At 35.8% G+C, this 20,696-nt stretch overlaps 3 protein-coding genes and 1 pseudogene across 6 annotated transcripts; all 4 read left to right on the top strand.

Moving 5' to 3' along the window:
• The first annotated feature begins 5,447 nt into the window (after window positions 1–5,447).
• Window positions 5,448–12,329, top strand: LOC110755121 (THO complex subunit 4C). Of its 3 annotated transcripts, none has more exons than XM_088250415.1 (7): window positions 5,453–5,697; window positions 6,213–6,489; window positions 6,825–6,968; window positions 7,063–7,131; window positions 8,195–8,382; window positions 9,886–9,942; window positions 11,881–12,329. In XM_088250415.1, the coding sequence occupies exons 2-7, from the start codon at window positions 6,262–6,264 to the stop codon at window positions 12,044–12,046; spliced, it is 852 nt and encodes a 283-aa protein (XP_088106541.1). In that variant the 5' UTR covers window positions 5,453–5,697; window positions 6,213–6,261; the 3' UTR covers window positions 12,047–12,329. The 3 variants fall into 3 exon arrangements, with proteins under 3 accessions (XP_088106542.1, XP_088106541.1, XP_088106540.1); XM_088250414.1 differs by having other exon boundaries at window positions 5,457–5,697; window positions 11,878–12,329; XM_088250416.1 differs by lacking the exons at window positions 9,886–9,942; window positions 11,881–12,329 and adding an exon at window positions 9,291–9,848 and having other exon boundaries at window positions 5,448–5,697.
• A 1,569-nt stretch (window positions 12,330–13,898) lies between these two features.
• On the top strand, window positions 13,899–15,507 carry LOC110755174 (hikeshi-like protein). 2 transcript variants are annotated; one of them, XM_088250972.1, is made up of 3 exons: window positions 13,899–14,223; window positions 14,322–14,786; window positions 14,928–15,507. In XM_088250972.1, the coding sequence occupies exons 1-2, from the start codon at window positions 14,121–14,123 to the stop codon at window positions 14,780–14,782; spliced, it is 564 nt and encodes a 187-aa protein (XP_088107098.1). In that variant the 5' UTR covers window positions 13,899–14,120; the 3' UTR covers window positions 14,783–14,786; window positions 14,928–15,507. The 2 variants fall into 2 exon arrangements, with proteins under 2 accessions (XP_088107098.1, XP_021812040.1); XM_021956348.2 differs by lacking the exon at window positions 14,928–15,507 and having other exon boundaries at window positions 13,900–14,223; window positions 14,322–14,886.
• Window positions 15,508–17,704: 2,197 nt separating this feature from the next.
• LOC110755175 (exopolygalacturonase-like) lies at window positions 17,705–19,575 on the top strand. Its single transcript, XM_021956349.2, has 4 exons — window positions 17,705–17,888; window positions 17,996–18,307; window positions 18,485–19,003; window positions 19,120–19,575. The coding sequence occupies exons 1-4, from the start codon at window positions 17,754–17,756 to the stop codon at window positions 19,363–19,365; spliced, it is 1,212 nt and encodes a 403-aa protein (XP_021812041.1). The 5' UTR covers window positions 17,705–17,753; the 3' UTR covers window positions 19,366–19,575.
• A 460-nt stretch (window positions 19,576–20,035) lies between these two features.
• LOC148295900 (exopolygalacturonase pseudogene) lies at window positions 20,036–20,688 on the top strand (annotated as a pseudogene).
• Window positions 20,689–20,696: the final 8 nt, after the last annotated feature.

Below are 20,696 nucleotides of genomic sequence, written 5' to 3'. Positions count from 1 at the left end.
AATGATTACAAACATAGCCTAACCACCAATGCATGCACAGATGTAGGAGGGGGAAAGAAGTTATCTGACCTGGGTTGCTATAATCTGCATCGAGTACCTCCCAAAGCATCAGTAGCAAATGGGGTTTCCAACTTCTGGGGTAATGATTTAGTCTAAGACGATCCTGGCCATTAGATCGACAAAAGGATGCAAGATTAGGGTGAATGAAATTAATGCAAGATAGAGAATGAAGCAAATTGCAGCAAAAAATTGCACTTCCCCAAGGGAGCTCATCAAATGATGCATCTTGGATCTCAAACGACATCTTTTTAGCAACACTGTGTGGTTTAGAAGATGGAGCGGCAAGCATTTCATAACCCAATCCTTGTGAAATCTTTGGGGAGAAGAACCAACTCAAAACGTTTCCAACACAAGCAACCATAGCTTCAGACCAGCTTTTAGACATAATAATTGGACTCGCACGCTTCACTTGAGCATCCTCTTGAGCCTTTTGCCTTCCTTTTTTCTTCCTTATCTTCCAATTTCCCACCCTCTCAAGGACTGAGAAAACCCTAACCCCTTTTTGCTCTCGTTCTTCATTTGTCCCCCTTCTGCCTATTAAGATTTTTTTTTAAAAATGGTTTACAAAGGCTTACTTTGAATCAATTTATCTATAGATAACATAAGATGGATATAATTTTTGCATTAAACCAAAGTGTGGCTAGTGCCTACTATTTTGGTGTAATTTTTTTTGGCATTCAAAAAGATTGGGTTGACTTCAAATATGTATGGATATTTTGCTCTCTATATTGATTCGGGATGCATATACAAGGTCTTCAACTTAATCAAAAATTTCACAACTGCACAAATGGGTGACTCTGTGGTTAGCCAGCAGAAAGATACAAAATGGGTTTTCCGAGTTCAACTCCAAGAGATCAATTTCTCTTGAAGCTAATGAATTACATACATGGCTAGATGATATACAAAAGGTGTGCACCTTGATTTGTATGCAAACCCTTGATTATTTTTATGTTCTAGAGGCCCTCCTTGGGTTTTCATCAAAATTGCTAAACGAGTGAGTTCACATTTGGGTTTTGTTGGTTTCTTCTTCTTTATCTGTTCCACACTTTTTATTAATTGATAAATTAGCAGAGTGGAAAGATGTATAAAATAAAAACGTATGTATGCAGACTTGTGCCCACAACAAAGCAACATAGATAATACAAATAGTGACAAAAAAAAAAGAAGGTATGATAGCATATATGAGAACAAGCATGTAAAGAGATAATAACCATCAAGAAGATGAGAAGCAGTAACCTTGTTTATCTTCTCAAGTGTCTGTTCATCTTCTCCCAAAACAAAACCAACGTGAGAATCAGATATAATAGGGTGAGATTTTTTATGGGGTTTGGTATTTATATCACCCATTCAAAAGTCTCACCCATTCAAAAGTCTCACACAATACATCATTTAATGAAATACCTCAAAATCAGTAAGTTTTTTAATACCATCGTACTTTTTCTTATCTTTGAAAAGTTCTAATTGAATACCACCAGACATGTGTTGATGATTTTAAAATCCTAATTGAATACCATCAGATTTTTATTGATTACTTAAAAATCATAATTGAATACCACTAGACTTTTAAGTTTAAAAAAAATCTATTAAAATCCTAATTGAATAAACACCCCGCCCCCTTTAAATAATCTAAAAAGTTGGTATTCCATTAAGACTATTAGGAGTTTTTAAAGAGGGTGTCCAAATCTAGCGGTATTCAATCAAGACTTTAAACAAGTAACAAAAAGCCTTTTGGTATTAAAAAACTTGCTAATTTTGAAGGATTTTTTTTAAATGTGGAATTTGTGTGACTTTTTAGTGGGGAGTATAAATACAAACCCTATCTCGAATCTCACCCTAACCTATTAGACTTTTCACGTGAGTTTTTTTTTTTTTTTTGTCTGCTAGAGAAGATGAACAGCTCTTCATGAACAAGGTATTGCTTCCTTCTCATGCATGTCTTCTTGTGTATATGGTCTGTCTATTTGCTATATGCCATGTTTGTATATGCTTTGTCTTCTTGCGTATATGGTCCTTCTCATGTTGTCTTCTCTCAATGGCCCTTCACAACAGTGGTTTGTATATGGTCTGTGTCTATGGCCCTTCACTTCATATCTCCTACTATTAGCAGCTCTGCATATTTATCAAAGATATTGGACTTAAGCAAAACCCAAAGAACACCAAAAATGACACCATATATATTGTCATGTGTTTTTCTATTCATTTCCAAACAATTATCAACCCAATTATATTGCCATACCTCCAAACAATTATCAACCCAATTATATTGTCATGTGTTTTTCTATTCTTTTCCCACGTTTTTTGTTAGAAAAAAGAGTTATGGTTGAAATTTGAAAAGACATTATTTTATGATCTATCTGTTAAGTCACCCTAATGTTTATCTACGCAAGACATTTGATTATTCTTTTAAGCTTCTAGCTTTATTGTGAATAAGAAGTTTCTGAATTTTTGTAATTAGAGTCAGAGATGAGTTCTTTTTTAATTACAGGGTGGTGGTGGTGGTTTTGTTTTCGTTTTTCCTGTTACTGGGTTTGCAGAAGGGTAAATGGGGTGGGTGCCTTTAAAAAATATATATATATACACCAATTGTTCTTTGAATGAGGTTTTAAAAACTGATTTACCAAGCATCATGGGCTGATGATCATCTCCTTTACTGTTTCAATGGCAGAGACTTCGAGAAGCTCGTATTACTTGTTGGACATTGCTTAGGATCACTTACTATCATTGCAATTTGTAAGTACAATCAATTACAAATCGTTTTATTTGGTAGTTTCCTAGTTATTTTATACTTTGTGATTCAATAAATAGAATTTCATATCTCCTATAGCGTTTGATAATTTCTTTGGCTTCTTTTATTAGGTAAATATTGTATATATAATTAGGTAAATATTTCATAGTGGATTCTAGATTTCCTAATCAACATCAATTTTTAGCTCCATTTCGAGGTGTGCGATATCATCTACAAGATATTGCAGGTCATGTTAATGACCCTCAAAATGAAAATGAATTGTTCAATCTTCGCCATGCGTCCTTGAGGAATGTGATTGAGAAGATATTTGGCATTTTTAAATGGCGGTTCACAATTTTTAAGTCAGCACCTCCATTTCCATTTAAGACACAAGCAGAGCTTGTGTTAGCATGTGTAGCACTACATAACTTTCTTTGCAAAGAATGTCGTTCTGATGAATTTCCAATTGAACCAATAGACGATTCTTCATCTTCAGTATTACCAGTTAATGAAGAAGATAATTTTGAACTTATTGTTCAAACCCAAGAGCAGCAACAAGAAGATGCTAATGCATGGAGGGCTAGCATAGCTTTAGATATATGAAGAAATATTACTTAAGAGGACATGAAGCTACATCAAATTGGCTATTAAAAGATTGGGAAAATTGTATTGGCTTTTACTTTTCTTTATTAAAATTGGTTATCTTTTTCATTGACTTGTAACTTTGAATGTTTGCTTTTATTTATGGTTCCATTCCATCTAATCCCATTGCCATTATTGCTGATGCAGGTGTACACAGCTTGAACCAATTGACTTTCATTGGCTTTTTATTTATTTAAGCAACCTAGTAACTTTATACCTGTCATACAACATTTTGGAAGGACAACTTCCAGCGTTAATTTTTTTTTTTTTTGTTGGAGCAAATGCTTCTATAACCATGTTTTAAAATTAAAAACTTGTTTAGTATGCAATTTGAAAACAATTTTTTTTTATTTAAAAAAAAACAGTTTTTATTTATTTATTTGTTTTCAAGTATTTGAGTATTTTTTAGTTTAGATTTTCAAAAATAGCCTACCAAACAAATTTTTTGAGCTTTAAACTTAAACTAGCCTCTTTGCACACACTTTCGCGCCTGCAAGAGGCATTCTTTTAAAATTTTAAAATTTATCTTAGAATTTAAAAAGATAATGGGTAGTTATGTTCCATAAAAAGAGGATCCATTATCTAATTTTTCTTTTAATTAAAAAATTTTTAAATATGAAAAAATGCGAATTTACCATATTATCCTCATTTAATTAATAATTTCAATTCTTAATGTTTGCATTAACCAAGGGCATTTTCTGGTATTTTGAATGTTTCACCATTCTCTGCCTTTTGCTTTATATCTATATTCTCTGCCTTTTGCTTTATATATATAGATATATAAAGCAAAAGGCAAAGAATGGTGAAACATTCAAAATTCCAGAAAATGCCCTTGGTTAATGCAAACATTAAGAATTGAAATTATTAATTAAATGAGGATAATATGGTAAATTCACACTTTTTCATATTTAAAAAAATTAAAATAAAAAAAATCAAATAATGGCCTATTTTTATGGAACACAACTACCCATTATCTTTTTTAATTCTAAAATAAATTTTAATTTTAAAAAAAAAAGCCTTTCGCAGGCGCGGAAGCGTTTGCGGAGAGGCTAGTTACATACTAAGGGAACTCAATCTTCTAAATTTAAAACTATATATATATATATATATATATATATATATATATATATATATATATACTAGCCTCTCTGCATGCGCTTCCGCGCTTGCGAGAGGTTTTTTAAAAGAAAAAATTAAATTTATTTTAGAATTAAAAAAGATAATGGGTAGTTGTGTTCCATAAAAAGAGGATCCATTATCTGATTTTTCTTTTAATTTTAAATTTTTTAAATATGAAAAAGATAATGGGTACAATATATATATATATATATATATATATATATATATATATATATATATATCTAGTCCATGCCAAAACAAAAAGGAAAAAAATTATCTTCATATATGTATTTTTTCTTATGAACTAATTAAAAATTGCATGTATTATCTAGTAACATTATAAATGGGAGATTCACAACAAGGAAAAGGAAAAACACCTTATAACCCAAATAAAATCTAGAAAATCTATTTTCTTTGGATGCCCTTTTCTTATTTGGTTGTAAAGGTACTTTTCTCTTTTGAAAATCTAGAAAAACAATAAACAAACCAAATAAAAAATAAAAAATAATAAAAATATATATTTAGAACTCTAATCAACTCTTTTCAAATCTACGACAAAACTCTAACAAAAACCATCAAAATCAATCTAGGAATTCAATCAAACTCTATGTGGAGTTGATAGAAATCAATTGAACTACATTTAACTCTATAAACTTTATAACTCAATTCAACTCTGTTAAAATCTTAATTGAATACATCCCCTTAATATTTGCATTAACCAATGACATTTTCTGGTATTTAAAGAATGGTGAATCTGCTTTTTGCTTTATATATAGACAAGTTCAACTTTGATTGATCGAACAAAAAAAGATGTTCAACATTGATTGGTGTCTCAAGGACTCCCCCAACCGCCCATCCGTGTAAAAGCTGTAACAACGTTAACTCCCAAAAATACTTCAATCGAAACAAAGATAATTAGAAAAAGAAAAAGAAAAAAAAAAAAAGGGTAAATCCCAAACCGCCTTCCCCGAAACGAACCACAGCGACCCTCAATTATATTCAGAAACCCTAAAACCTCTCTCTCCATTGTAACCCACTCGTCTGCGTCCCCATCTCAACACTACTTTCCACAGGCACCAAATCTCTCTCTCTCACGCCTCTCTTTGTGATCGTTATCTCAGTTCCTCGAACGCTTCTTTAATCGTCTCCTGGTATTTTCCTTCTCCTCTCTCTCTCTCTCTCTCTCTCTCTCTCTCTCTCTCTCTATGATCTAATTCTTTGTTGCTGTACACCTTTTAGGGCTTCTGATTTGAAATCCTTTGTAGATTTGTTGTTACTCGGTGTTTTCCGCCAATTAAAAGTAGTTCTCTTTCTTTATGTTCTTTGATTTCTAGTCGATGCGAAAAGATCGCGTTGATTTTAGGTTTTTGGGGATCTGATTCGCCTGCTTTTTGATCTGAATCATTATTTGTTCTTGTAACTTGTTTTCTGGTTTGATTATCTTTACATGATGGGGTTGTATTAATGTATTGTATATGTTCGTTCTCTAAACAATGAAATTGTTGCTCTTGGAAACAAATAAATCTAACAAAGTTGATTTACAAAGTGATATGAGTAATTTTTAAGTGTTGTTTGCCAATCTTAACCAAGCGGTAGACTATGATTGATGAGTTAGAGATTATCGTTATTGATATTTTTTTTGTTTCATTTTGTTTTGTAATTTCAGGTCTAGATCCCCATTTTTAGCAGAAGGATTTCACTTGTCTCTCGTTTGGATGTCTACTGCTTTGGATATGTCGCTTGATGACATGATTAAGAACAGCAGGGGTAATCGTGAGAGAACTAGAGGTGGTAGGGCCCCTCGTGGCCGTGGGGGACCACGTGGGTCCTTTAATGCTGGAAGGATGGCAGCTGGAAGAATTCCAGGTGGAAGAATGACAGGAGCAGTTCGTAGAGGTCCTCTCCCAGTGAATACTCGGCCATCCTCGTATACCATTGCCAAGGCAAGCTAAAAAATGTAGATGTTTTATGATATGCTTGAGAATATGATTTTAAAACCCAAAATACACGAGGATCTCTAAAACGTTAGAAAGTCAAATACGAGAGGATCTGTGACGTATGTTGTTCATGGAGAAGCTCATTTTGGCTTTTGGCTCATCTTCTAAAGCGCTATCGTCGTCCACTGCATATGTACCATTATCTTCGAGATTTATCTGTACTTGTGGGTTAATTGGGTTAATTTCTGGGGACTTTGAGGAATGGCGAATTATCTTGTTATCTATTCATGAGCTGACATTTGTTTTCCCCATCTGGATCTTTTTCTGCATTCTTTCATCAGTCTACCCGCCGAACCAAGCGTTTCCCATGGCAGCCTGATTTGTTTGAAGACAGCATTAGAGCTGCGGGGATATCAGGGATTGAAATTGGCACAAAGTTATATGTTTCCAACTTGGACTATGGAGTGACAAATGAGGATATAAGGGTACAACTTGAGCCATTTATTTTCATCTTAAGCGCTTTCTATAACAAATTTCTTGTAACGTTCCCCTGAAACATCACGTGAAACTGCAACTCAGGAACTTTTCTCTGAGATCGGAGAGCTGAAACGATATGCAGTACATTTTGACAAAAATGGCCGTCCAAGTGTGAGTTCTTCTCCTCCTTATCTAGACTTTGTCCCTCATTTTATTTTCTATCCTGATTTGTTGTTCTGTTTATGTTTGGCCCTGATCCTCAGTTAAAATCCTGATGTTGGTTGTAAAGTCTAGAAATGAGTTAAAGAATTGGAACTAGATGAAATCATGAAGGAAGCATTGTTATCTAGATTTTTTCCCTCATTTTATTTTCTACCCCGATTTGTTGTTCTGCTTATATTTGGCACTGATCCTCAGTTAAAATCCTGATATTGGTTGTGAAGTCTAGAAATGAGTCAAAGAATTGGATCTAGATGAAATCATGAAGGAAGCATTGTTAATAGAGTTATTTTTTGTTATTATATCTGGACGTATATTCACTATATATGCCAAAAAGGCAGAAAGAGCATGTTGTCCAAATTGGTTGGTGATTCATGAAAAACCACCCTCTGCTTACTACACATCAAAGCCTGTGACTGTGACTGCACCGAGATATACCAAATAAGGAGAATATTGTACTCCATAATAATGTAATGGGCATGATTCAACTCTGTTCAATCCTTATGAAATTACCATGTTCAGAAGTACAAGTAGACATTTTATAACACATATATATGTGTTAAATTTCTCTTACAAGTTTTCAATACAGATTGAGGTCCAACAAAGAACTGGATAAATCAAAGCTTTTAATTTGTTCTTTATAATTATTTGCACATTTTACACTTTTTTTTAAGAGGCATTGTCTCCGTGGTTGTCCATTAGCAGTTTGATGTATAGAACTGGCTTTCTGACTCGAACCTTCTGCAAAAAGCCAGTTTAGGTTTTATCTTCCTCTGTTGTTTGACCTTGGTGTGTATTTTGAAATAGTTTATTTATGTTTTAACTCCCGACATGAGCGGTCCATTAAGGATTGTTGAATTTGGGTATGTCCAGGACCTAAGTTATATGTAATCCATTAGGTCTAGCCACAGAATTATTGAATGTATACTGTTGCTCTTCTTGATACTATTCAATAGACAGATTCCTTTGGTGGTCAATTTCATTGAGGGAAAAATGTTTACTGTTTTTATCACAGGGTTCTGCTGAAGTGGTTTATACTAGAAGAAGTGATGCATTTGCAGCATTGAAGCGGTATAATAATGTCCTATTGGATGGGAAGCCTATGAAGATTGAGATTGTTGGTGCCAATGCAGGGATGCCTATTTCGGCTCGTGTGAATGTGACAGGAGTGCATGGAAGGAAGAAAAGGACTGTTGTAATGGGGTATGTTTTTTTCCCCTTTCACACTCCATTTCTTTCATATTTATTAAGCAACTGACACTGCAAGTATAGGCATGTATCATGTTACGCATAAACCCAAAGACCATTTATGTGCCATAACAGTTGGTGTAGTTCATCCTTGAGATTATTGATTTTTAGTTTTGGAGTCTTTTCTTGCTGGACATAAGCCTGTTGACATGGACACTTTTAATGATTAAATTACAATATGGATGTATCAATATGCTTGCAGCTTGTGGTTAAAGGATATGGGGAGATGTTGAAGATAGCCTTGAATAATCACATATTGCTTCAGTTTCTACCAAATATATTTTTTTGGAATTGTAGACAATGTTCATCTCCCATTTTTGTTGTCTGGTATCCAATGAACACCCCTAATGACATTCTTGTTTGTTATTTTCTATTAGATCTTTTGGTTAAATATGAATGTATATGAATTTGCCCGACCAATTTTTCTTTTCTTGGTCTAATTTACTAGTGATGTTTTCCATTATAAGATCAGTATGTTGTTTTTCTCCTTGTGGGGAGAGGTTCTTTCAGACGTCCTAGGTTATCCATCTTTCCTTGTTTGAAAATTGAGGGTGGGGAGTTGGGTAGATGTTTGGGCGGGGGTATTATCCTTCCAACTTCTTTTTCCTTCCTCATATAGTCTCCTCGAACTTAAATGCAGGCACCTATTCCTCAGTTTCATAGAAACTTGAATGATGGATAATTCCAGAAATATGCAGACTTGTTCCCCCTTCTAAATGATATTTCTTTGCATCCAATTTGGGTAGATAAAGAGCCACTCTTCTGGCTCCACTTTGTGTGTTTTTTTTTATCTATTTTGAATTTTTTATACTTCAGTTGGCCACCAGTCAATTGATTCCTCTCCGCTTAAGTTGATTTAACAGGTTGGTCCCAATTTCAGCTAAGGTGCAAATTCTTTCTTGGTTGGTGGTTCACGGAAAGATAAATACCTGTGACATGTTCCAGAAAAGAAGACCTGTGGCGTGTTCATTTTCACATTGTTGTGTGTTGTGTAAGGAGGGGGAGCATGTGGGCCATTTATTCTTGCATTGCAGATTCACTTGACTGATCTGGAATCAGTTTTTACAGGGCTTTGGTTGGGTGGACCCAAGAAACTGCAATTTTGTACTGAGGCCTTACTGGTTTATGGTGGTTTGACTGTTTTAGGTGTTTTGTCCGGGTTTTCGTGTTATGGCTGTTGTTTGAGGTGTCTGATGGACTGCTATTCCATGCTCCTTGTAGGCCATTTTGTTTTTTCTTAAAACACTTCATGTTTCATATGAAAAAACATGTTGCTTGTCTCCTCATAATCCTTTGTTTCCCTTCCTAGAGCACACTTACTAAGTCATCAGTTCACAACAGTTTCTTATACTCCATGATTTGTAGGCTCTTTATATGTGTGGGGCCAGTGTTGTTGGATGACAAAAAATAAATATCTTTATCATTTTTTGTATTCCACTCACACATCTTTTAATGTAGGCCTGGACCTGGTCGTGGTGGTGGCTATGCTTTGCCTATGGTTAATCGTGGTTCTGGGTAAGTCCCTATCTGTTGATCTTGTTAATACAGAAGTGTGTCTTTTTGAACTGTCAATGTTATGTTAATTTCAATGATGTAAAACTTATATGCTAGAGTTCCTGTAGTGTCATATGCTTGTTGAATGACTTATGCATGTTAGAAAGATGTTTGCATCAATTGGGTCGTTTGGGGGGTTGTTTAGGATGGATATGAATCTCAATGTTGCCTGGGAACTTAATTGTCTTTTTTGGCCTGCTGGTGGTGTGTTCAGTTAGTGTTTTATTCTTGTGGTTTGCTCCCTGGACCTTGTATTTCTTGTCTTGTTTTGTACTCCTTTCATTAATAAAGTTTTTGTATCTTGTACAAAATGTTGGCGTCTGAACATGAGAAGAATTAGGGTTTTGAAGGGGGCATGATCAAAATATTTTGTGGCTGGGATTTGGGTTATACGTGCAGAGAATAAAAAAAATGAAGGAGAAGACGACTCCCAGGCACCAAAACTAGCATTCCTTAGGCGTCACACTTAGGCTGAATTGCACAAACAGTAGAAGATTACTAGGCATCATACCTAGTGTTCCGTAGGGATCATATTTGGGCTGAATTGCATAACCTAGTGTTCCACTATTCAGCCACGCATCATCATAAGGCTGAATAGTAGAACACAATTGAAAAGAAAAGTGTTATGGCTGCTGCACTTCCTCAGAACTTGGCCATTGAGTTGAGAAGATCCGACCCATATAGGGCCTTTATTCTTAAGGAAAAATGTACTGGGCTTTTTGAATGTGAAATTACTAGAGCAAATTATAAATCCATAGCACCAGAATAATATAGGCAAATAAATGCCATGACTTACTGATTGAGGGAAGTCGGGATTTACGGTTACAACTCAATAATGACTGTAGTAGCCTAGCTTAGAAATGTAACCTAAGCTGCTGTGGCCTGGTCTTCAAGCTTTATTTTTTCTTGATCTTCATCCATCCTTCATCTCTATCTTTCTCTCTCCCATTTTATTTAAGAATCTGTAAATTATTATTAAGAAAGTGATTTGTGCAAAGATTTTGTTGAAGGAAAAAATAAAAAATTCTGGTATATGGGCTAGAGATCCAAACTTGGCAACTTCAACTGGATTGGTTACAAATGCCAAATGTTCATTCAGATCATATGGGAGGGTCCTTATTGGAAGTTGATAAATTCCAAGTCAGTAGATTTGATTGAGCTTTAGGTGATTCTTGTTTCTCTTTTTGGATGGGCTCAACAGACATTATCTTCAACCAGTAAATTCTATGGAACTTAATTATAGTTATTTTGCATTGTATTGCAAAATAAAATTATTTCTAATATATATTTTGCAATTAATATAACTTCTCTTTTGGTATGGGTAACTACTAAAGTTGTATGAAGGCCACATTGAAAGCCCATATTTTAACAGACTGTTTCTGGTGTTCCTTTTGCCTGCTGTTTCTCTGTTACCTTGTAAGTTTCCAACAAAAACGGCAGGATTTCATAAGATGAAATATAAACTGTCACACATTCAGTAAAAATTGAATTGTTATGGGTCACTGCAGTCTGCATTAAAGTTGAGCTGTTTGAACTATGTTTGATTGATTGCATTGTGTACATCAGCCGTAGCTGTGGATGCTGTCTCTAGTATGTCAGCATGCATAAGTCTTGAAATCTCTTCATCATCTACCTATTGACTTATAGAGCAATCCAGCAGTGAAAATTAAGAACATGTATTGGATGCTTATCTTCCCAGTTATTTTGAAAGATACTTTGTCTTCCCAGTTGATAATGTAATCTTTTATTTATTTATTTATTCTCTAAATTTGCGGTAACTATTTTTTGTCTAGAGTTAGTTGGCAATAGCTGTTGTATGATATATGTGCTGCTGTTGGATTTCAGTAATAGCTGTAGCATTTCAACGTGTGATTATAATGTTGCTGGATTTTGTAGCAGGAACAGTCGTGGAGGGATCAGAAATGGTCGCGGGCAACCTCGTGGGAGTGGGAGCGGCCGTGGGCGTGGTCGCGGTGGGCAAGGGAGGAAGAAGCCTGTTGATAAGTCAGTTGATGAACTTGACAAGGAACTCGATAGCTACCATGCAGATGCCATGCAATCTTAGTAAAACTGGAGCTGTGGGGAACTTGCTGGTATCTCGATCAGTATTAGCTATGGTAGCTGTACAAAAATGACCGTTATGATTTTCGAGATGTTAACTTATTCTGCTTGGATGTCTCAATGCTTTTCATTCTGGGCTAGCAAATTTTAGAGGAAATGAAGCTGTTGGTTGATTTGAAAGTTTTTTCTTTCATGGTAGAATTTATTTCTTGTAATATGATGATGCTTTAATGTTCCGACGATTTGCTATATCAGATAAAGGAGTTGTGCATATTGTTTTTGGTGAAGACGTGGGACAACACATGCACCCAGAAGTTTCAAAGAGATAGATTAGCAACCTGATGTATATTATTGAAATTGGCCAAGATCATCTCAACAGTATGTTTTTAGTATTGAAGTTTTCATTCTGGCGGGGAAGAAAACCAAGATATGGCTTGGAATTTGTCTTTGAGTGTGGCTTGGTGGTAGATGCTTTGTTTGGGCCTTCATACAATCCTGTTCTTCGTTTCATGAAGAACAAAACAGAATTGCTTTGCTCTTGCAAGTTGCATGCTTTAAGAGTATGCCGATAGTGGTCCTCAATCTAGTCAGATTTATTTTGTTGGGAGTGGATGACCTAGTGCACTTCTTTTATGATTAAAACTGCCTTTTATTTCAAAGTTACAATACAATATAACATGTACATAAATAACTTATTGAAAGCACAAAGAGAGAAGTTTCTGTGATTTGTAATTATTTTTTTCAAAGGAAAATGCTAGGCTTATCAAATTTGTATACTACATTATATATCACATCTCTAATAAGGTTGAGCTCTATTGTATTGGTGGGCTCTATCTTTTTTAAAGAGGTGGTACACATTGTGTGAAACATCCTGGCATGTTTCTGAAATCAAATTTTGTGGTTGACAAGAGTCGGGCATCTTGGCAGCATGCACATTGTGTGAAACATCCTGGAATGAGTTTGAAATCAACTTTTGGTATAAAAATGTGATAAGTCTAGCATTACCCTACTTCAAATATAATGCTTTATTAATAACTTTAGGGAAAAATAAAATAAAGAGAAAGATAGAACCATCATCATTATTACACAAGCGGCGTGCCATGTTGAGCATGGCCCGGTCCATTGGACCTAATTTTTTTGATCCCGACATGGCTCACTAATATTCGTGCTTGTGCCGTGATGTGCCCCATTTAAACGGGATGGGCCAGCCTATCTTGTTTGACACCTCTACACACGCCTTGGAGTTTGGCACTAGAATGGAGAAAGACTTTTATGCAACGAAAATAACACTTTTTGCTATCCGTGGCCAATAACACAATAACACGTGAGATAACTTTTCCATGTATCATTGTGTCATTGGTTGGGGATAGAAAAACAGTACTATCCCTGTTACAAGTAAGTTTTTCTGCCAGGAATGAGCCTTCTATAACGGTGGAGTGTGTCGAGAAGTTCAGTCCAACTTTTTTTTTTTTTTTTTCAGTTCAATCAAATTATTCAATAATAACAATTTTATTGATCGCACATCTATTAAGGATCCCCTCACACATAAATAAAGGTAGAGAAATTGTATTTATTATTTAAGCCTACAAGTGTACATCATACAAGTTTGTAAGTTACTTTGACACACACAAAAAAAAAAAAGTATTTTTTTGGTATAAGTGATAGTTTTTTTTTTGGATCCATCTAAATTACACGAGTATGGAAGTTTCTCATACGCACACTACCAAGATAGGCTCAAACACAAGATAACTTATCAGCAAAGCAAGTCAATACCTTTTTCTACTGGGCTAGATAACATCGGAATAGAAAGTAAAGTTTTTAGATTACAGAAACCGCCTCAAAACTCTTCTAGATTGTACTCGATGCTTCTCTTCTAAGAAACCTTCTCACTCAGCTCACACACTGCCTACACGACCATGCTTTCCTCTCTCCATTATTTCACTTTCTATATTAGGAGTTTCCTTTCTCCATTTCTCCTCTGCCCCGTTGCTGCTCTAGTCTTCTCTCTTCTCTTCTCTTCTCAACAAAGTCCAAAAATACAAAAACATAAATTAACAGTTTAAATCACAATCGAAAATATGTTCGGCGTCGTCTTCCCGAACCGTAGCTTCCCAATGGACATCTCCTCCTTCTCCCAAATCGACACCTTCCACTGGATCCTCGACATGAACACCTTCGTTGGTATTTTATTTTCCTTTTTGTCCATTTTTCCAATTTCCCAATTTTTTATCATCGGCTCACTCTATCACTCAAACCTATGATTTTTCTAACGTGCGCAGGGGAGGCCTACGATCAGGTCCGCGAAATGTGTATCTTCCTCTTAAACAACTTCACCCTCCCACCGGACAAAGCCCTAGCCGTCTACATCCAGTCCCCCGGCTCGTCCTTCTTCTTCTGCGGCGCCGTCACCGTGGCTCGGCCGTCGGCTGTGCTCGCCTTGCCGTGGCCGGAGCCCGGCGGCGAGCTTCAGCTCACTGCCGACGCGGTGCCGCTGTCGGCCAAAATTGGTGTGTCGGTGGAGGACCTGGCGTCGCTGCCGTCGCTCGACGTCACCGCCGAGAAGCGAATAGAGCGATTGGCGATGAAGGTTGGGGAGAATCTGTTCAATTTCATGCAGTCGTTTTGTGGTGTGGATGGGTCTAAGCTGGTGGTGCCTATGGATATTTTGGATCGGTGGTTCAAGAAGTTTCAGGAGAGAGCTAAGCGCGACCCTGAGTACCTGAAAGGCTTCGCTTTGTAGTTTTGTAAGCTCTGCTCTGTACTTTTCTCTGTATTGTTTGGTTAAAAGAAGTTGAATTTTAAATTTGTAACGTGTTTTATGAAAATTGTGAGTTGATTTTGGTACTGACTGTTTTTTGTTTGGGTGAATTTCGATTGATGACCAGTTTCAAACCAACTGTTTAGCAAACGCTAGAAAACTTCCCTTACTTTAGAAATGTGTGGGAAACTATACTGGAGTTTTGGTGGTGACAAGGGTATTAAGGGACGAGAAGAATAGGTACAAAATTGTGGGTTGTGAATGAGAGAGAATTGGTGGTATGGTATGCAGGTAGAGTTTTGAAAGCTGGGAGGGGTCTGTCTAAAGAATGCAAAATAGCTGAGACAATGGTGGGTTGTTTGAGTTGTTGGTCTGGATTTGCGATGCTAATGCTGAAATGTGGCATTATTGGTGACAAGTTATTTTGAATTAGAGGGCAAGAAATCGGTTAATCGGTAATCTTAGTTGTTAGTCGTCTTTCATCTAGTCACATTATTAGCTAACAAAGTGTGGTTGAGATTAGACTTGGGTTCAATTTTGTAAATTTTGAATTTTACTCATGTATTGTTGTTGAATGGCGTGTACTTTTTATATAAAAAAAAAGGAGAGTTGTAAATGTTGATATAGATGAGTGGTAGTACCCTTCAAAAAGTGTATCGAATATATGAAAAAGAAGGCTCTTCTTACCCAGACTTTATGCTGGATGATTTTAGGCTGTTGTTATAACTTATGTGGATGCACTGCAGTTGCACTGTGCTATCCAAGAGAGTGTATGCTGTTGTTTTTTCACGACAGTATTTTATGTCCTTATTTTGATGCAGTCTAGAAGTCATAGTATTTATGCTTTTATGTTAGGAGAAACTGAGAAGTGGTAGTCTTTAATATCGTTTATTATAAATGAGTAGCTCAAAGAAATTCCTGAAAGTTTAAGGTCATTACAGAAACCATTTCTTTTGAGATATGAATCAACTTTACAGAATTTTCCTGCAGCATACACTTAGGATTGTGATGCAGTCTAGCCCTAGGTGATACGCCTAAGATATATCGAATCAAGATAGTAGTTTCTTATATTTTTTTAGTGAACTTCTTTCCCTGTTCCTTAATTCCTATTCCATTTCACTACAGTTTATAGCCAAAGTTACACTACCAATTGCATTTTGTTCCATCTTTTTCTATATCAAAATAAAAAGACTTTCTACTTTCGAAGATCAGAAGCTCACCCAAGAACTCAATGGAATTGAACCGATTTAGAACTCGATGGAATGGAATAGATTTAGAAATGAGATTATTATCTGGTGATCTACTAGACAGTATCAACATTTGCTTGCTTTGTTCTGCTACCTTGAGTTGAGACGAGCAGTCTTGTATATGCTTGAAATGTGGTTGAGAGACAATTGTTGGTGCCATGGACTGCATATAGTTGAGAATTTTGTTGTCAGTAATATTTTAAAATCGAGTGCCCATTTGGATGGAACGATTTAGAGGATTTGGTAACTCATGTGCTAAGTTAGGAAGATCTAAACCACATAACATATTGTATCACATGTTAAAAAAGGTGTTGCAAATGTAAGTTTTATCGGCACTGCCCTTCGTGTTATCACCATGAAATGAAATCCACCATCTTGTAGTTATTGAAGGTCGTTCAAATTTCTCTTAGACATCCTTTGAATGAAAATGAACATGAACAAATTTCTTGGCACTCTTTCGAAATATCGATTGTATGCCGTATATCCTTAAGCAAATTTTCCACCCGGATTAATCTGCGTCATTTTTTGATTGTTGTGGTAATTTGTAAGATTTCTTAGACACCAACTTATGTCACCAACTGTTTTTCTCGCGCTAAGCTTTGTTCGCTTCGCAAGATGCGAGGTCAATTGTGCTAGCAAAAGTAGTGAGCTCAGTTCAGGAACTTTTCTTCGGACACCATGTGACTATTTATTCAAAGCAAATAAGAAATTAGCAAATAAGAAATTGTCGCGTTAGTTGGTGTCGAAAAATTAGTATATTTATCTTGAAAATATGGGGGAATATTGGCCAATGATCGTGAACGACAATTATTGATGAACAAAATTACAAAAGTGAACACACAGAAGACACAACAGTTTCCACGTGAGGTTATTGCTATAAGGACATAGGTAGGTCAACATCAAAATACATATGTTGGGGGATAAATAAAAAATAAAATCCTATTCTCTCCGTCCTTACACAGCAGTTAAAACACGATTTACATATGATACTTGGGTCTAAATTCTACACGTGACTTATATTGGATGCATCTTTTTATTTTTGTTTTTGTTTTCGTAATTCAAACACGCACATGAGCTCGTATCGAGAAACTCGTGGTAATTCTTATTATTAATATCTAAGGAAGATAATGGTGAGCTTTTTTGACTATCTTCACAATGATGCCTTAGATAAGACTCTCACTCACTCCTTATAAACCCATATGCTAGGTCCCTTAACTTTTTAATGTGAATATAAAACGAATTTCCAATAGTTATTTCTCATGTCACGACTGCTTTGTTAAAAATTATGGTTAAGAATTTATTAATTTGATTAGTGCGTTCGGAAACAGTTTTTGGTTTATGAAAAATCAATTGTATGTGTGTTTTTTTATTAATCTTTGCACCAAATGGATTATAACAGGTTTAGTACTTTTGGTTTATAAGTCATCCATGTCATAAATCTTTTCTTTCTAATTTGACGTAGTCTTGGAAGAAAAAATCTTTTGCCCAAATTGGAAATTGAGCCAAGAGCCATTGTAGGTAATTCATGTTCTAAAGCTGAGCAGCTTAATTAATTACTAATTATAGGATGGTTGACCAACATTCAACTTCTTAATTGGCCACATAAATATTAACGGTGATGAGCTTTCCGATGGGAGTATAAATTGGGCTGAAAGCAATGGAGTTTCATCGTACTCCAACGAAAAAGAAAATAACAAAGTCTCAAGATGGGTTTGAAACTGAAAAATGTCTTGCCAATGTTCATGTTCTTGTTGTTAGCATCCACAGCTAAAGCTCAACCTGCTGCCTTAGATGTGACAAGTGCAAAATATGGTGGAAAGCCAGACTCTGATATTACCCAGGTAACAAAAACATTTGAATTCATACTCGGTTATGATTAGAATTTCTTTCTACAATGGTTTACCAAACTAAATCATTAACAGTTTTAAATTTGTGTAATGTTAATTAGGCTTTAGAGAAGGCTTGGACAGATGCATGTGCATCAACAACACCGAGTAAAATTGTTGTACCAAAGGGAACATTCAAGTTTGTAGGAACAACTTTTAAAGGTCCTTGCAAGGCTGCTATTGAGTTCCAGGTCCAAGGAACATTGCAGGCTCCAGTAGATGGCAGCCAGCTCCCGAAGGACGACACTTGGATTGGTTTCGACCATGTCGACGGGCTCACCTTGTCAGGTGGTGGAACTTTTGATGGCCAAGGAGCACAGTCTTGGAAAAACAATGATTGCAACAAAAATAGAGAATGCAAATCTAAACACATTGTAAGATGATTTAATCCTACCATGTTGTTTTATGTACTTGAAAATCTTCTTGTGTCACACAGGAGCATTTGCGAATCTTGCTCATTGATCAATTCTTGACTTGATGATACGTGATCTAGATTCACAGCCTGACAATATAAAATATTTGTGTTTGATTTGTTTTCTTAATATATGCAGAATTTGAGGTTTCACTTCCTCACCAATTCCAAAATTTTGGACGTAACTTCAAAAGATAGCAAAAATTTCCACGTCAATCTTTTGAAGTGCGAGAAGGTTGAAATCAAAGGATTTACTGTCTCAGCACCTAAGGAAAGCATGAACACTGATGGAATTCACATCGGGCGTTCAACTGGGATCAGCATCACTGACACAACCATCGGAACTGGAGATGATTGTATTTCGATCGGTGACGGTACCAAGGACATCACTGTGACCAACGTTACTTGTGGGCCAGGCCACGGCATAGCCATCGGGAGCCTTGGAAGGTACCCAGAAGAAGAACCCGTGTCCGGCATCAACATTAAGAAATGCACCTTGACTGATACAACGAATGGTGTGAGGATCAAAACATGGCCTGCTTCCCCAAAAGATGGCACTGCCTCAGATATTCACTTTGAGGATATTACCATGGTTAATGTTGGTAACCCTATCCTCATTGACCAAGAGTACTGCCCATGGAACGAATGCAAAAAAGGGGTATCTATCTATAACAATTTATTAACATCATATATATGTTCCTTGTTAATGAAGTCATCATTTACTGAATCTTTAAAAGGATTTAAATTAATCAATTAATGAATGGTTTTGTGTAGGTTCCTTCCAAAGTTAAGATTAGCAATGTTAGCTTCAAGAACATCAAAGGCACATGTACCGACCCAGTTGCTGTGAAGCTTGTATGCGCCCAAGGCATGCCATGTGAGAATGTGGAATTGAGTGACATTGATTTGAAGTACACTGGAAACAAAGGCCCTATTACCTCTGTGTGTTCTAATGTCAAGCCTACAATTAATCGCGTGCCACAACCTCTTGCTTGCGCTACCGGCGCTGCTGCTGCTTGATCTAACAAGCACAAACCATGCTGCTGATGTTTTCAGAGACACATTGGTTGTGTGTTCTTTGATTTTGTGCTAATTGTACTTGATGTTTTCATCTAAGAGGGGGAAAATATCTCAGTACATTTTTTGTTACATCTTAAAAGATATGAATAAATCTTCTTTGGATATTTGATTAAAAAAGAATGTTATTGGAATATGAATCTTCTTTGGATATTTGTTTAACCAAATTTACTCAATTAGCCTCTTTATTTAATTGTATCTGTATGAATGACTACATCGACCAGTGGTGTGCTAGGAAGGGGAAGAGGGAGGGGTGATTCAGTCTTATGATTTTTAATTTTTGTGCAAGAATAGAAGTAAAAAAAACTTCAAACAAAAAAGAAGAAGAAGGATTATTAATTCAAGTAATGTGTTGAGTTTAAATACACATTAAAAAAAAAACTTAAAAATTTGCCTTGAACATTTGTTATCTATTATCATCTGCATTTTTTATGTGCGCCATATTAATCATTCTTTCTTCTTTGTAGATGTGGATTAGGACAAAACAATGTGCCAATCCCCTTGCAATATGAATCTTCTTTGGATGTTTGTTTAACGAAATTAACTCAATTAGCCTCTTTATTTAATTATTTCTCTTTCTAGATATTTAGTAAGTTGTAAATGTTGTCAGACTATGAATGCAGGCGTATATCTTAACATCTTAGTAACCTTTTGAGTATGCTATCGATTTTAGGCTATTAATAGTTCTTGGAAAGAAGCATGCACATCCACAACTCTGAACACGGTTGTGATAGCAAAAGGAAACTACATGGCTAGTCCAGTGAAGTTTCAAGGGCCCTGTAAAGCACCGGTTAGCGTTCGGGTTGAAGGAACCTTGCAGGCTCTTGCAGAGCCAGAAAAGCTCAAGTCACAAGATGGTTGGGTTGTTTTCCAAAATATTGATGGGTTAACAGTCTCAGGAGGTGGCATTTTGATGGCCAATGATCAATAGCTTAATCCAAAAATGATTGTACCAAAACTGGAAAATGCAACTCACTGCCTATGGTAAGTTTTTTAAATTTGAAGTGCACATTTTTTTGATCAATTTATTTTAAGCTAGAAACGGAGGCTAATAAATAAAATTTACTCAATTGGGTTCCTTGAATGCAGAACATAAGATTCACAGGGCTCACCAATTCACACATTCAAGACATAACATCTTTGAACAAAAATCTGTTTCACATAAACGTCTTAAGCTGCAAAAATGTGACACTTCAACATGTGATTATCACCACCCCTGGTGAAAGCCTAAACACAGATGGAATCCACATAGACCGGTTGATGTAGATTTTCGA

The sequence above is a fragment of the Prunus avium genome, chromosome 3 (genome assembly GCF_965620075.1).
Source record: "Prunus avium chromosome 3, drPruAviu1.hap1.1, whole genome shotgun sequence".
In the NCBI taxonomy this organism is placed as follows: Eukaryota; Viridiplantae; Streptophyta; class Magnoliopsida; order Rosales; family Rosaceae; genus Prunus; species Prunus avium.
This window is presented reverse-complemented; position numbering and strand designations above follow the sequence as displayed.

Coding starts and splice junctions, on each gene's coding strand:
- LOC110755174 (XM_088250972.1), top strand. CDS start 14,121: ATGTTCGGCGTCGTCTTCCCGAACCGTAGCTTCCCAATGGACATCTCC. Junction 14,224..14,321: donor CGACATGAACACCTTCGTTG/GTATTTTATTTT, acceptor TAACGTGCGCAG/GGGAGGCCTACGATCAGGTC.
- LOC110755121 (XM_088250414.1), top strand. CDS start 6,262: ATGTCTACTGCTTTGGATATGTCGCTTGATGACATGATTAAGAACAGC. Junction 7,132..8,194: donor ACAAAAATGGCCGTCCAAGT/GTGAGTTCTTCT, acceptor TTTTTATCACAG/GGTTCTGCTGAAGTGGTTTA. Junction 8,383..9,885: donor AAAAGGACTGTTGTAATGGG/GTATGTTTTTTT, acceptor CTTTTAATGTAG/GCCTGGACCTGGTCGTGGTG.
- LOC110755175 (XM_021956349.2), top strand. CDS start 17,754: ATGGGTTTGAAACTGAAAAATGTCTTGCCAATGTTCATGTTCTTGTTG. Junction 17,889..17,995: donor CAGACTCTGATATTACCCAG/GTAACAAAAACA, acceptor AATGTTAATTAG/GCTTTAGAGAAGGCTTGGAC. Junction 19,004..19,119: donor GGAACGAATGCAAAAAAGGG/GTATCTATCTAT, acceptor GGTTTTGTGTAG/GTTCCTTCCAAAGTTAAGAT.